This window comes from Lissotriton vulgaris, chromosome 8, assembly GCF_964263255.1.
Source record: "Lissotriton vulgaris chromosome 8, aLisVul1.2, whole genome shotgun sequence".
Classification (NCBI taxonomy): domain Eukaryota; kingdom Metazoa; phylum Chordata; class Amphibia; order Caudata; family Salamandridae; genus Lissotriton; species Lissotriton vulgaris.
Window position 1 is genome coordinate 229,979,044 of NC_141696.1, and position 14,622 is coordinate 229,993,665.

Consider the following 14,622-nt stretch of genomic DNA (forward strand, 5'->3'; position numbering starts at 1 on the left):
CACCCCTCGGTGCTCCAACCATATTTCCAGCAGTGGGGTCATCCAGAGATAGACCTATTCGCCACAAAGGAAAAACGCAAAATGCCAAACCTTCGCCGCCAGGTTCCCACACCCGCAGTCTCAGGGCAATGCGATATGGATGAACTGGTCAGGCAGATTTGCGTACGCTTTTCCTCCAGCACCGCTCATACCACTAGTGGCACGCAAACTGCGACAGCACTCCATGACGCTCATCCTGGTTGCTCCAACGTGGGCAAGGCTGGCGTGGTACACCACGTTCCTAGACCTTTCAGTGGTGCCTCACCAACGACTGCGCCTCACGCTCAGTCTCTTCACACAGAGCCATGGCAACATTCAGCACCCAGCTCCGCAACAGTTGAGCCTTGCAATATGGCTCCTGAGGTCATAGAGTTTGGCTACCTCAACTTGCGCCCTGACTGTATGAACATCATCAAGGAGGCAAGAAGACCTACAACCAGGGCATGCTATGCGGCCAAATGGAAGCGATTTGTCATTTACTGTCCCAATAATGACATAAATCCGCTAGATGCGTCCACGCAAAACATTATATGTTATTTGTTGCATCTATACAGATGCAATCTGGCATATAGTTCCATCAGGATACATTTGGCTGCAATGGCAGCTTATCTTCAAAACAGACAGCATCTTTCTCTTTTCAGGGTGCCAGCCATTAAAGCTTTTATGGAAGGACTCAAAAGAGTGATTCCTCCCAGACACCCTCCTTCACCTGTCTAGAATCTGAACATAGTTCTCACCAGACTAATGGGACCACCCTTTGAACCTCTTCACTCTTGTGAGATACAGTTTCTGACATGGAAAGTGGCTTTTCTAGTAGCAATCACGTCGCTAAGAAGAGTTAGTGAGCTTCAAGCCCTAACCATTCAAGAGCCTTTCATACAGATTCATGCTAATAGGGTAGTGCTACGTACCAACCCTAAATTCATGCCTAAGGTGGTGTCGCAGTTCCACATTAATCAAACCATAGAACTGCCCGTTTTCTTCCCAAATCCAGATTCAGTGGCAGACCAAGCACTACACACATTAGATGTTAAAAGAGCTCTCCTGTATTACATAGACAGGACAAAGGATTTCAGGAAAACTAAGCAACTGTTTGTTGCCTTCTCTCCACAACACAAAGGCAACCCCATTTCCAAATCAGGTATAGCCAGATGGATTGTTAAGTGCATACAGATATGTTATCAAAAGGCTAAACGCACATTAACAGTTCCCCCAAGAGCGCATTCCACTCGCAAGTTAGGGGCATCCATTGCTTTGCTAGGTAACATTCCTCTAGAGGATATATGTAGAGCAGCCACATGGACCACCATACATACATTTACCAAACACTACTGCGCAGATGTACACTCCAAACAGCAAGCTGCTGTAGAACAGGCTGTTCTCAAAACTCTTTTTCAGACTGCTGCAGCTGGCACGGGCAACCACCGCTAAGGAGGTAACTGCTATTTATTCTATGCACAGATATGAATTCAGCAGCCCACATGCCTCGAACGGAATATGCTACTTACCAGTATGCATCTGTTCTTGGCATATAGGGCTGCTGACATTCATATCGCCCGCCCACCTCCCCGGTGCCTGTCGCAGCTGTAACACTCAGAATCATTCTCAGGCATGGTCATCACTTACTGTATTACACTCCATCTCTGCCACAATGGCGAAAAACAATCTGAAGATGGAGAGGATGCCCATGCGCACTGTAGTCCAGGGGAGGAGCCACCTATCTCATGATACTTCGAAGACTCTTCCAGGACAACAATGTGCAATCATCCGGACCCAACACCAGGCGGCGATCTATGCACAGATATGAATGTCAGCAGCCCTACATGCCAAGAACAGATGCATACTGGTAAGTAGCATATTCCTTTTGAAAGCTCTCACCCACCAACCTAGTTGGTCGCATGCTTCATCATTGGGCTCCACCCGGTGACACCGAATGTGTCCAGGGTGTGCTTCAACGCCTGTTTACAGCGGAGCTGGTTTCGTGGTGAATGAGTGTGTAGTGATAGAGTGTGAGTTAAAAACTGTCCTCGGGTCCCAAATCCTATACTAGGTAATTTTATTAGCGGGCCCTTGGCAGTGTTAAAAACTAGGCAATGGATGTGTTGTGTTGTGGAGTTATCTATGGTCTCCCACATCTTGTGTAGTCAACATGTTTTAGCCAGGCCTGGTAATGAGCTGGCTTTCAGCACCTATGAATGTGTGAAGAGCTCATGAAGTGATTTAAAAAAAGGCAGGGTCAGGAATTGAGCGTAAGTGACCCGCTATGCTTCCCTTTGTGCGTTGTCCTCTTGAGATAATCAGAGCAAAGCGGAAATATCTAGCTAAAACAGTTGACCACACAGGATGTGGGAGACCATAGATCACTCCACAACATATCCATTGCCTTGTTTTTAACACTGCCAAGGGCCTGCTAATAAAATTCCCTAGTATAGGAATTGGAACCCGAGGACAGTTTTTCATTCACTCTCTCACGCTATCACTGCACATTCATTCACCACGAAACCAGCTCCGCTGTAAACAGGCGTTGAAGCACACCCGGGACACATTTGGTGTCACCGGGTGGAGCCCAAATGATGAAGCATGCCACCAACTAGGTTGGTGGGTGAGGGCTTTCAAAAGAAATAATATTTCTTACTTCCGTACAAACACATCCCTATGCCCTTTGAGGCTAGTTCCCATGGATAATACATATATTTCAGGGGAAGTGAACTAGCCCTGCTGTTCCTCCCTCTCCCCTTGATACCGAATACTTGGGCATAACCGTGCCCCAGAAATCCTATTTAAAACAGGAAGTGGTCATATGGGGGTGTAGTGACCCCAAGGGTCAGTAACCCATTGGGTACTACTCTGCACTCCTCTAACGCCCCTAAATTAAGTATTATGGGGAGCCCCTGGTACCAGAAGAACAGATCCTGCTGACCTGAAAACCAAAGAAGGATTTAAAGAGTTGCATCCTGCAAAAACGTAAGATCCAGCAACTGACCTGGTGCCTAACCTGCCGGTCTGCCTGCTGACTTCGACAATTGTGCCAAAAGTCAACTTGTCCTGCAATTTCGAAGTCCCCAAATCCCAGGAGGCCCACCTGCACTTCACCCAGGAACCAAGATCTCCCGAGAAGTAGCAGACCTGCTTCCCTTCAAAATCTGCAGGCATCCAAAGAGTCCTGTGAGCACTGACACCTGAAAAGACACGCCTGCACCTATCACTACAAGCCAGAGTTGAAGTGAGCCAACTGTGTCATCGTGGTCCCCAGCCCTCCAGAGACAGAGTCCACCATGGTTTTGCCCCCAGTGAATTCTGCGACGTCTCCTGCAGCCTCTGCACGCAGGCCCCGTCTAATGCGACTGCTCCCGGTAAGGAAAGCCCTACTCCCAAAGACAGACACCTCTGCACCCATTGCCCCGGGCCATGCAAAAGAGGAACAAAGGTGTTCTTATGTCCCGAGCATCGTGAGACCTGAGCCCCCCTTTTAGTTCAGTCCAACTGGCCTCCCAGTCCGAGCCTTCAGCCTGTTTTTGCGAACTCCCCATAGAACAACATTGGGCACCTAACACTGTTTTGCACCTCTGCACCCGGCTACCCTAGTGCCGCTGGTGGTGTTATGCTGGTGTTGCCTTGGACCTTGCCTGCCACTCACCTCAATTCCTCGAAATTGGTCCCGTAAGTCGCTGTACTATACCTGAATGCCGCATTGACTTTTCCTCCCATAGGATAACATTGCAGCTTCCAGAAATTGCATTGTCGACTTTTTGAACTAAAAAGAATTCCTATTTAACAAAATACTTACCTGAAAAATTTTCTTCTGATGCCTAATATATAGATACTTGCTATTTTTATAAATTGGTGTGGATCTCCTTTTTGAGTGGTGTGTCTAATTTGTTAACCATTGTTTGTATTCTCAGATGTCTTGCGCTCCTCTGTGATAAGCCTAAGGCTGCTCGACGACACTACCCCCTGGAAGAGCACCTTGGGAGTGTCATAGCAAGCCCATGACCACTTATAAGGGAAACCCTAGACTCCTTACACAATATATCTCATTTTGATATGTCATAAAAAGCCAGCTTCCTACCGCTATATAGAATAGACTTCTTTTATACACAAGTTGAGCACCCATGTAGACATGTCTACAAATGAGATTTGTAAATTGACGTTTGGACCACCTGCCCCATTGAAATATTTCTGTGAAAGAAATACAAGATACTGTTGTTAAAATTTGTCAGGTTGTGGACTGAATTTGATAGCCCTATTATAAGTGAGGTATTAATGTCATAGAACTAGGGAAAGGACAAGGGTGTGCGAGTAGGTAGGTCAGTTGTGTACCTTTGAATTCCATGGGCAGTGCCAATGCTAATAACTTATTTGCTGAAAATGGTTTCAGCGATGTAATTGTTCCCTTTACATTGGGTAGTCTGAGAGGATTACTTGTAAAAATGTAGCTCTATACAGATCTGTTATGGAAACATTGTAAAGGAAGCCCTGAATGAGGGACATTGTCTCTACCATTTATATAACTCAAGTCAAACTTTGAGTTAGGAAGATAAAATTCCAAATTTAATATCTGCAAACTTATTTGTAAAGTCCTTTCAACTACCAGTTCTATGTGTGGCTGGGTCCAGGCACAAGCAGCTGGCAAAGAAACGATCATGGATGAAGTTGAGAATTTTAAATCCTGTTTAAAATCATGATATATTTCCTCTGTGGCCTATTCTAGATGGGTGCCGGAGAACTGTAGATATGACCCCCAACTGTGTTTTTGGTTTCCTATTCCAAGTCTTGATTGTGCTTTGGTCTGATCTGGGAGTAATGCTTTTTGGTGCAATCTAAGGCTGTGAAACACTCAAATTCTTCAGTGCAGCTTAATATATTTTTGCCAATGACGTTAATTGACAGTCTTAGCATCACTCAAGACTGTTGCATTTTACTTGATACTGATTGTTAAAAGATACTAGAACACTGCTGCTAAAACTAGCAAAAACTAAAGACGTGAAGTAGTTGGGTTGGTTAAATCTAATGGTTTGCAAGAGCGATCAAAGGGATTGCACACAAAAATGTTTGAGAGATTTCTCCCAAGTTAATCCCCTTTGGTTCCTTTTTTTGACATAGAAAAAATTTGCAATGGTTTGGGATGGGTAGTAAGCTCAGTTGTGATTCACCTTGTGAAAGCTCACTGCACAATATGCATCTACTTAAGTGATCATTTTTTTCAGTTTCAGCGCCAAGCCGGTCCCTTGCAAGAAGGCGTCGACTCATCAAAAATCGCTTTACCATTGACACGGATGAAGCCTCAGCTGGCAGCCCTGACAAAGAGCAGCAGCAGTCTACAGGCAGTGGCGGTGACACGGACCGATGGGTGGAGGAGCAGTTTGATCTTGCCCAGTATGAAGACCAGGAGCACATTAAAGAGACGGACATTCTAAGTAGTGACGATGAGTACTGTGAGTCTGTGAAAAGCTGCTCAGCAGAAAAGGATCTTCAAGCACAGTTTCAGGCCGCCTGCATCACCAGAATACCACTGGGACAGAGCGAGACCTACCGCAAAACAATGAATGCACATGCGTCTCGAATGTCTCAGTTGAGAAAGCAAAGTGCTTTGTCTGGACTCAATGGCAGTACAGAGAGCAATACCGAAGAGGTGATTTGGGTCAAGCGTGATGACTTTGTGCCGCGCAGAACGCTAAACACAGAGATTTAAACAGATACTTTTTTTTATAGTTTAAAACGTCCCCTCTTTTAAGCCTTCCAACAGTCTGTCAACCGCCACCCTTATCGCCCCCACTTTGTCCCATTATCCCCCATACCCATTTCCAAACACTGGAAAGGGAGATCAGTCACCTGCACACTTGCACAGAAGTTGGCAGCTAAATGGGTCTTTTGCCAACCAATCACATTAATGTAATATTTTTTACAAAAAGCGCAAAAAAGTTGAATGGATGAAGCAGGACCCCACTCTGTACATCACAGAGGGATTTTTAAATATTGTATTTATTCTTCTACATCAAGAAGCTACAAAACTTTGTGTACTACTGGAAAAATAATTTGTTTCGGGTCTGACCCACAAGTATTATAAAGAAAGCACAAGGATCAAAAGGGTTTTAAAAAGTCATTTGGTGTGGGATATGAATGGCCCTTCAATCTCAAAGTGCAGTGCACCTGCCCTCCTTCACTGCAATAAAAAGCATGTGTTTTGGTGAGGTTTGAAGGGAGGATTGAGATTTGCATAGTGAACGTTTGCTTATGCTACAGATTTTTATTTAATGCGTGCATTGGAGTCGAAATGACATATGCCACACTGTTTCAGCAGAAACCCATAGTTAAAACGTGAACACATTTCTTTCTATTTTTACCAGAGATGCGTGGGTACATGAAATGTACATAGGGAGCTTGACTCCTTGCTCTGTATATGGTGGTCAAGTTTTGATTTTGAGCACACTTTTATATATAAGTAAATATATATATATATATTTAAATAACTAAAACATTAAAAGCATATACTTGGGCAAAACAGAGAGTTTTCTAAAGATCACGGGCTTCATTATAAATGCTTACAATATATTTGGGACTACAGTTATGTCTAAAGAAATAATTTGTATGAACTGCACATGAAGTACTTGTGACATCATTTTTGGGGGCTAACCAGGATGAAAGGATTGCAGAATTTCAACACGAGCTGAGGCTACTGAAAGAAGATGTAGTTCCTTAGTAAACCTAGCATCACTCTGTCATCTACATAGGCTCAAACTAACAAGAACAGGGTATATTGTGCGCTGAAAATCGAGATCTAGGTAATGGACTGTTTAACAATTTTCAGGTAAAAGAAGTTAAAACTCCGTGCACAACTACTTTTCAGAAATGCTTTTCTTACTTGCACAGATTTCACATGGATACACTAATATAGTGTTAGGGTAAAAGCTTCTGAGGTGAGTGCAGTCACTAGATGCTGAAGATGTCCGACTGGGAAACAGATTGCCATAATTTCATCACACAGTTGGCTCTAACAGGACAAATGAAGTTTCATTTTGATGCGTTTCGGCATTCCAGAGTATTCATCAGGGCAACTAACAAGAAACCAGGCACTTCTTCACGTGTAACCATGGAATAGAATGAAGTAGAAAGAGCTGGCAAAATATTTTAGATGTAGATGCAATTTTTCTGTACAGCGTTATAGCTATGTCTTTAGCCTGAAGGTTTTACATCCCTATGGTGACGACAATCCCTTTCTTCTCACTGCTATTTGATTCTGCTCAGTTAAATGTGCCCTGCACAATCAATTCTCTGTGGGTCTCTTGCAGAGAGCAGAACTTTTCTCTTTCAATGAATGTAATATGTTACGGATGACTTGGTACTTTCATGGTGTTTTGATGCATTAATAATGCTTTATATCTAACGTTGTGAAATGATTTAATCTTCATCTTTTATCCAGTCATTGTAGTAATGCTTTTTGCAAATGCTGGCAATCTTCTTGTTTTAACCAAGTTTCTCGACACCTCTGTTTTTTCTTCTTGAGATAGATATGCCTTCTGAAGTCCTGTTATGTGCTGTCTATTGGTTTACATAGGAAAGCATCAGTAAAGCTTCAGTATATCTTTGGTATCTTTTTACCCCTTTTCTTATGACCATCTCAAGTTCAGTTTATCCCAGTGCAGTATGAGCCTCTCTTTGAACCTGTTTGTACAGTGCCAAGTGGAACATGATCGTTTTAAAAATATCTAAAGTCAGGTGCTTGCGCGGTGCCATTGTTGTATATAATGTTATGACGCATACGTCAGATGTTCTTATATATTTCTTTTTTATGCTGAAAGGTCTATTTTTTATGTTTTAGGTCCATGAATGAAAAAAGTTGTAAATGCTCGTCACACAATAAAATGATGGGGAAAAAGGTGTTCGGACTCTTTTTCAGAAAATGCAATCTTTCATTATTATGACTTTTCTAAAAGAGTAAAGAATATTCGACGGTGTAAGAGGAATCTATTACAGGTTTATTCTTTTGCAATATATTTATACAGGTTTTTAAGGCTATACATTATAAGTTTGAAGTGATATTGGTTTAGAAATCTTCATATGCGGATTTATTTTCATGCACATGTTGTAACCCAAATTTATTAATGGTGTAAAAGGATAGCAATAAGACAAAATCCATAATGCAATTAAATGCGTAATAATGCCAACAAGTGCAGCAGCAGCAATGATTGCTTCACAATGAAAACTCACTAAGTCAATGTCTGATTACTTATGCGTAGCCGCCAAAATACAATGCCTGACACCTTCAGCCAGTTATGTCTTTCTACGTTCTATAATTTTTGAAGAAATGTTGTGTGAGAGATGTCTATGAGGCTATTCCACCCCCCCCCTCCCTACACGCACTGATGACTTGTGGTGCAAGGCTTTACTCAATAGTGAGTCATGACCTGGCTGGTTTTACTTGTACTCCATCGTACTTAAAAAAACCAAAATGTGATTATCAATCAATAAGGGATTTGTGAAGCGCGCTACTCACCAGCGAGGGTCGCAAGGCGCTGGGGGGGGGGGGTGAGGGGGACGTGCAGCTTGGTCTTACCCAAAGAGACCAGTTTTGAGGCTCTTCCTGAAGGCATGCAGAGTGGGGGAACGTCTGATGCTGACAGGAGTCGTTCCAGGTAAGTTGTGATCCCAGGTGCAGGACATTAATGTCGAAAACCTGCTAGAGCATTTATATATTTAATAATTTAGATACTTTTCATTGTTAGCTCTTTATTTTTACTTCCTTTTCCTACCATTTTTGATTTGCCTACTTGATTGTGAATTCTGGACTGGGCTGACTTTGCCTTTTTCTGCCCAGATCTATTATTTTCCATCTGTAGCCAAGCTCTGCTTTAACCATTCCTTTCAGAGTGTCTTGCCTCGGCTGCTAGAATAAGGGCAGAGATGTTGTCTTACACTTGTACCTTCCCTGTTAGGGCCTGATAGGAGGAGCAAGAGACGAGGGAGCAGGAGAGCAGACAGGTGCAGGACCGAGCTATGAGCAGGAGACGCCGTTGTCTGCCGTCGTTCGCCGGGGGGCATTTCAAGGCATCTCAAGGCATCTCGAGGCGGTTGAGCGGTTTGGGGGCAAACAGAGTAGATTGCCCTCGCCGGCCGCCGCATTGAGAAGGACTGGCGGTTCAGAGCCGAACTCAGGCTCCTAATCCACTCAACTGCCCTTCTCTGAACCAACATGGCTCCTAGCTGATACCCACAACTGCCAGCTCCGTGTGGGCCAGGTTCCTTGGCAGAGGCCACAATAGCCCTGGGCCCTCATCTAGAGTCGAGGCCTCCCAGAAGCTGGGAAGAACATAACTGCTCTCGCACCCCAAGTTGGGCCTGCAAGTCAACTGGACTGTCCCTAAAGTTACCATCAGGAGGCAGTGGTAAGTGAGGTTATAGGATATGGTGGTTGCCTAGGGCACCACGAGGTCCAGCCCGATCTCACAGAAGTGGCCCGCTAAATTGGGTTATGGCTTGTGCGGCTGGTGTTTGCTCCTCCCCTAGCCCCCGCACCATTCTCCCCACCTCGGCATTCCCAGCACTGACCTCTCCTCAAATTGTTTTCTACAGCTCTCTGAAATTGTAAGCAGAGCACACAAGGGGATTTCTTGATTTAAGAATAAGGTGCAGGAGCACTTGCTTTGACCTCTTCGCCCCTTCAGCTTGTACTCATCTGCTAACCCCTGCATTCAGCCACAGGCTTGGGATGCCTTAATTGGCATAGTACATCAGCACCATTTTTCAGCCTCATTGCTACTAACTGTGATATTAGGTCCACCAGAGTGCCAGGACATTGGAGTACAAGGCCGCTTGCATCTTCAGCTACGTTATGAGCCTGAAAAGCCTGCTTGAAGTTTTACAGGGCTATTTCTGTTCTTGACATCCCCTTGACAACGATTGTAATGCTTGGAGCATCAGAAGTTGTTTGAGTGATTGTAGGGAATTTAAACAGGGGCGCTGTGGTTTAGTTACTACTGCTTGGTGGTTGAGCCCTGTGACTGCAGGGTCAGCCCACCAGGTCCAGGTGCAGTTTGCAGCCCAGGTGAGCCCCCCTAACTCCACAGGAGCACCTCATAGGTGCAGTTGGAGTCTGATTTTGGGCTGTACTCATGTGTGAGCCTGGTTGCTTTCGGCAGCGGCTCTGCTAGGACTGGGTGCAGCTTCGGGGCTACGGTTGCACCCATGTTTACCTCAAAACCCCTTGAGCGCCAATTTATTAAAAGCTAGTGGTGATACTCTTCGGTGGCACAACTAAGAACCAACTAGCTATCTGCCTCAGAATGCGCACAAGAAGCTGCCTGCTTCTATGGACACGCAGACAGGCGTGGGAGAAAGCCTAAGAAGAAGCTGAGGAGCTTGCCCCCATTTAAGCATAGCAATCAAATGACGATCACACAACACCCTCCTTGAAGTTTGTGGCCGGCACCTTCCCTTAGAGGAGGTAATTGTTTCTCAAACGAACCAAGCTACATTTTCAATCAGTTGTGGCCACTCGAATAACTGTATGCAGGAAGTGGCGCCCTTGGAGTACGGTATGGGGCAAACAATAATGACAAATCTTGTACAAGAGTGTCGCCTGCAAAGTACAGCCGGAACAGTGCTAAGTGTGCAGGTCAAAGGTCCTATAGTGCGTCTGACGCTGATCAGGAAAAGCTGGCGTCTTAAAGTTCAAAAGGTGCCAATAATGCCTGAAGGGAAGCTGGCTGTATGGATCACTCACTGGAAAGTCAAACAGTTAAGCATCCCTGGCCTCTCCCGAAAGTCAGATAGTGGTGGCCAAAAAAAGAGACAATCACTACCACACCGCTTGTGGTTCGGGATACTCAGAATGCCAGTGGTCACCGTATATCATCTTCGCCTACGGAGCCTGCTAACATTAAGATGGCGGCGTCATCCTGTGTCCTACAGGCACCAGGGAAACACTAATGACCAATATATTGAGGACGATGAGATCCTATCAGTGCAACCTTTTGAATACCCTGGATCGGTTCGTGGCTCAAGTGGGTCCACCCCTTGATAGCCTCAATTCTGTAAGCTATAATAGCACAGAAGATGAAGGTGATCAAGTGAGGGAAGGAAAAGATGGGACAGCTGGGAGGGAGACCTGAAAGTTAAAACAAACACCATAAGCAAATAATACATTGATGCTGTACCTCTAATTCTATTTTACTTTATCATATGGTCTGTAAAGAAAACAAGAAATTTCTGTCCCAATATGGGACACACGGAATGGATTGTTCCTTTCTGAAAACCGTTCCTCTAATATAGAAGCATTGAAATATAACAAAAATTATAATAGGAAAAGTACGGGTACCAAAGGTTCCTTACTACAGCAAATATGCTTCTTTCAGATGCTATGATACCCACCAAAACCAAAGACCTGGCAAGCTTCTCAGGGGAAGAATTCAAGATAGACCTCTGAACTCCCCCGGTTAGAGATGGCAAGATAAAATGAATGAACGATAAACACTAGTTGGTTTGTTTCCTTAACAAAGTGTAAATCCTTATCTCTGTAATGTTTGTTGCTAGAGCAAAGGAAAAGTAACATGTATACAGTTTGTCACTCCTTGCGACTATGTACCAAGTCTCGTAACAAGCTCCAAATTAGAAAATGCTATTTGGTTAGGCGGGGCACATTGCAGTATTGGAGAATCCACTTTTTCCCCAAACATCAGATAGGCAGCAGATTTGGCAAGAAAAAACATCACTGAAGTGAAAGCGAAGATGACTGCGCTCTATGAACCACTCCGATCACCAGTTGAACCAGCTGGAAAGAACACCAGCAAAGAATATCACCCCAATCTCAAAGGGCAGTCCAGCTTGCCTTAAATCAAGAACAAAATAAAAGGAGAAGAACACAAATAACAGGAGCTGCCAACGCCTTACTGCACTCTTTCACAAACGCTGATTTGAGTAACCTACTCATCGCACAGCATCCCTGAATCCTCTAGAATTAATCTGTGCATTGCAGAATCCTGAAGCGTCTTTTAAGCGTTTCCGGTTCAAAACGTGATGACATTTCGTTCCTGTACCTCACGCTGTACCGCTGTTGTGTGTTGCGCTTCCTTGATCGGAACTTCGTGGGACTCCCACCACCGCAAAGTCTCTTGCATTCCCGCAGGTAGGTGTTAGATCTCATACCTACTACAGGTAGTTCGTTTTGTGAGGTAGCTCTGTTCATGGCAGCATTATTGACGTTACCATGCAGCTCCCTCGTTTGTGACGTAACAGCTCCTCAGTATCTTGGATCCTGTTAGCCTGTTGAATCAGGACTCCAGCCAGATTCCTGCGCCAATCTGTTTACAAAAAAACACCACCAATTTCCATGGCCCAGAAAATAGCCGGTTATTAGCCACTTATTAGCTAGCATGCTGGAGGGTCTGTCAAATTCCAAATCGCTCTACAGACCATGAGCTTTACAGTGACAAGGACCAGACCGTAAAAGGTTTTATGTTATGGGACATAAGGGAAAAGGCAATTATGGCAATAGGCCAAACATCATTAATGCATGAGAACAAGTTAGACATACAAACAAACATCTTAAAGTTGCTTGCAGTGCACGTTAAGAACATTGATACCCGGATATACAATCTTAACTTCTTCATTATCAGCGTCCAACCCTCTACCGATAAACATATGATTACGTGGTACTGTTCCTGCCTCCTAGGGAAAATTTCTGCCCTCCCTACAATTATGTCGGAACAGGTCCAAGAATGCAAAGCAATAACTAGGGACTTACAGGGCGGGCAGAAGTACCAATTGTGGGTATGTTTTTAGGGAAGAAGCACCAGCACAAGGGATTTGGTTGGCAGGGACCCTTTGCACTACAGTTGAAACCCCATCAAAATCAGGCAAAAGTGGGGGCTAACCATGTCAAGAGTCACTTTCTCACATGACCCCCTAGCCCCAAATGAAAGAGGATGAAACTAACCTTCCCTGGAGAGTCTTCATCTTCTAAGTGGAAGACCCTGGAAAAGTCACCCCCATTGGCATGGGAAGTCCCAGGTCTGTGTTCCACTGCAAAGTCCATTCCCTGTAGGGATATGGAAAGGGGAGTTGGGATGTTGGGGTCACAGGGGCACCACTGGTTGAGCTCCTCAAAGCCTGGGGGTTATGAGTGCAGGGGTGCCTTTAGATGTCAGATTTCTTCTTAGCTGCCAGGTCGCCGTTGGGGGGCGGGGGGATTCTTCAGGTTCACTGTAGGTGACATCGTGGAGGTCAGGAGAGATCGGTCAACGCTGCTTTCGGACAGGTCTCAGGGTCCTCAAAGCTGGAAACAGGCTGGTAGGGCTGCGGCCAAGGCAGTCTTGGTCTTCAGGCTTCTATTCAGGTATGTCTTCTTTCTTCTTAGGTCGTCGCAGATCTAGTTTTTAGGTCTGATGGGGCCACCTAAATACTCAATTTAGAGGCATTTTAGGGGAGTAGCAGGTAGGGCCAATAGGCACATTACCTGGAGTGACAACACCTTTAATGTTGCCACCCTCCTGTGGGAGGGGCAGAGAAGTATCCCTGATTGCAGGGATCCCCCTATCTTCAAGATGGCAGGTTCTTAAAGATGTACTTCTGTAGTAGGAGATCTCTGTGTATAGTCATAATCTAGTGAATAGTCCCGCCCATGTGCGTGGAGCCCGGAGCAATCAAAAATAATCTCTTAAAGTGTCGAAAAATGCAGAACTGCACAGACACTTAAGAGAGAATTTAAAGGCAGATAATGCAGCCTATAACCAGGCTACACTGTCCAGTACTTAAACTAGAAATTCCACCAAAAAGCCACAAACAGCAAAGTCTGTCCAGATTTCCCTTGACTCAGCAGCAAAAACCCTCTGGAATGATAGAGAGGAAGACATGGACAGACAAGCCCCATAGGCTGCCATTATGTGGCTCAAAACAGGATACTGTGCCTTTAAGAGAACTTTCCAGAACTTCACAGTATCCCAGAATGCCCTGCAGGTCCCTTTTACTTTCAGTTCTTTTTTCCAGAACTTCACAGTATCCCAGAATGCCCTGCAGGTCCCTTTTACTTTCAGTTCTTTTTTCCGGCTCCTGCAAGCAGGACCCTGGAGCATTGAGCGCTCCCTTTTTAAGGGTTTTTTGGTGATTTTTTCACTACTTTTTTCAAAGTTAAGTGCTTTATAGTACTTTGGTGCCTTTCTCCTTGGTTCTTACACTCTATTTTTTGTAGAATATGCCTGCATTATTCGATAAATGCCTGGAGTGCTCCAGGAAGAAGGCCAAATCAGATCCCCATGAGGTGTATATCCTCTTCCTTCCATCTTCCCATGTCCCAGAGGAGTGTGTGATCTGTCAAGGCTTCTCTGGCAGGACCCTGAAGGACAGAAAGAAAATCAGACTTCAGGGCCTCGAAGAAAGAAGAATGAAGGCACAAGGTGGGTCTGGAGGGGCTTCATCTGCCCAGGCCTCTGGGGGGCTCCCCAGGGGCAGGAAGACCAGCAAGCGTCCCCATTCTCCGTCTGGGTCGATTGCACCGACTACGGCGTCGAGAGGGATGACTACGGTCTGTTCCCCGTCGTCGGGGGCGAAACGACGTCGACGCTCTGCGTCGAAGGGCCTTACAAGGCCACC

The 14,622-nt window shown here is 45.0% G+C and overlaps 1 protein-coding gene across 1 annotated transcript in view; it reads left to right on the forward strand.

Moving 5' to 3' along the window:
• TIAM1 (TIAM Rac1 associated GEF 1) overlaps nucleotides 1-7,918 on the forward strand; it is a 499,324-nt gene extending 491,406 nt beyond the window's left edge. The window contains exon 27 of the mRNA XM_086934005.1: nucleotides 5,247-7,918. Within this exon, the coding sequence (XP_086790131.1) occupies nucleotides 5,247-5,731 (485 nt within the window). The 3' untranslated portion in view covers nucleotides 5,732-7,918. The remainder of the gene's footprint in view (nucleotides 1-5,246) is intronic.
• The last annotated feature ends 6,704 nt before the right edge of the window (nucleotides 7,919-14,622 follow it).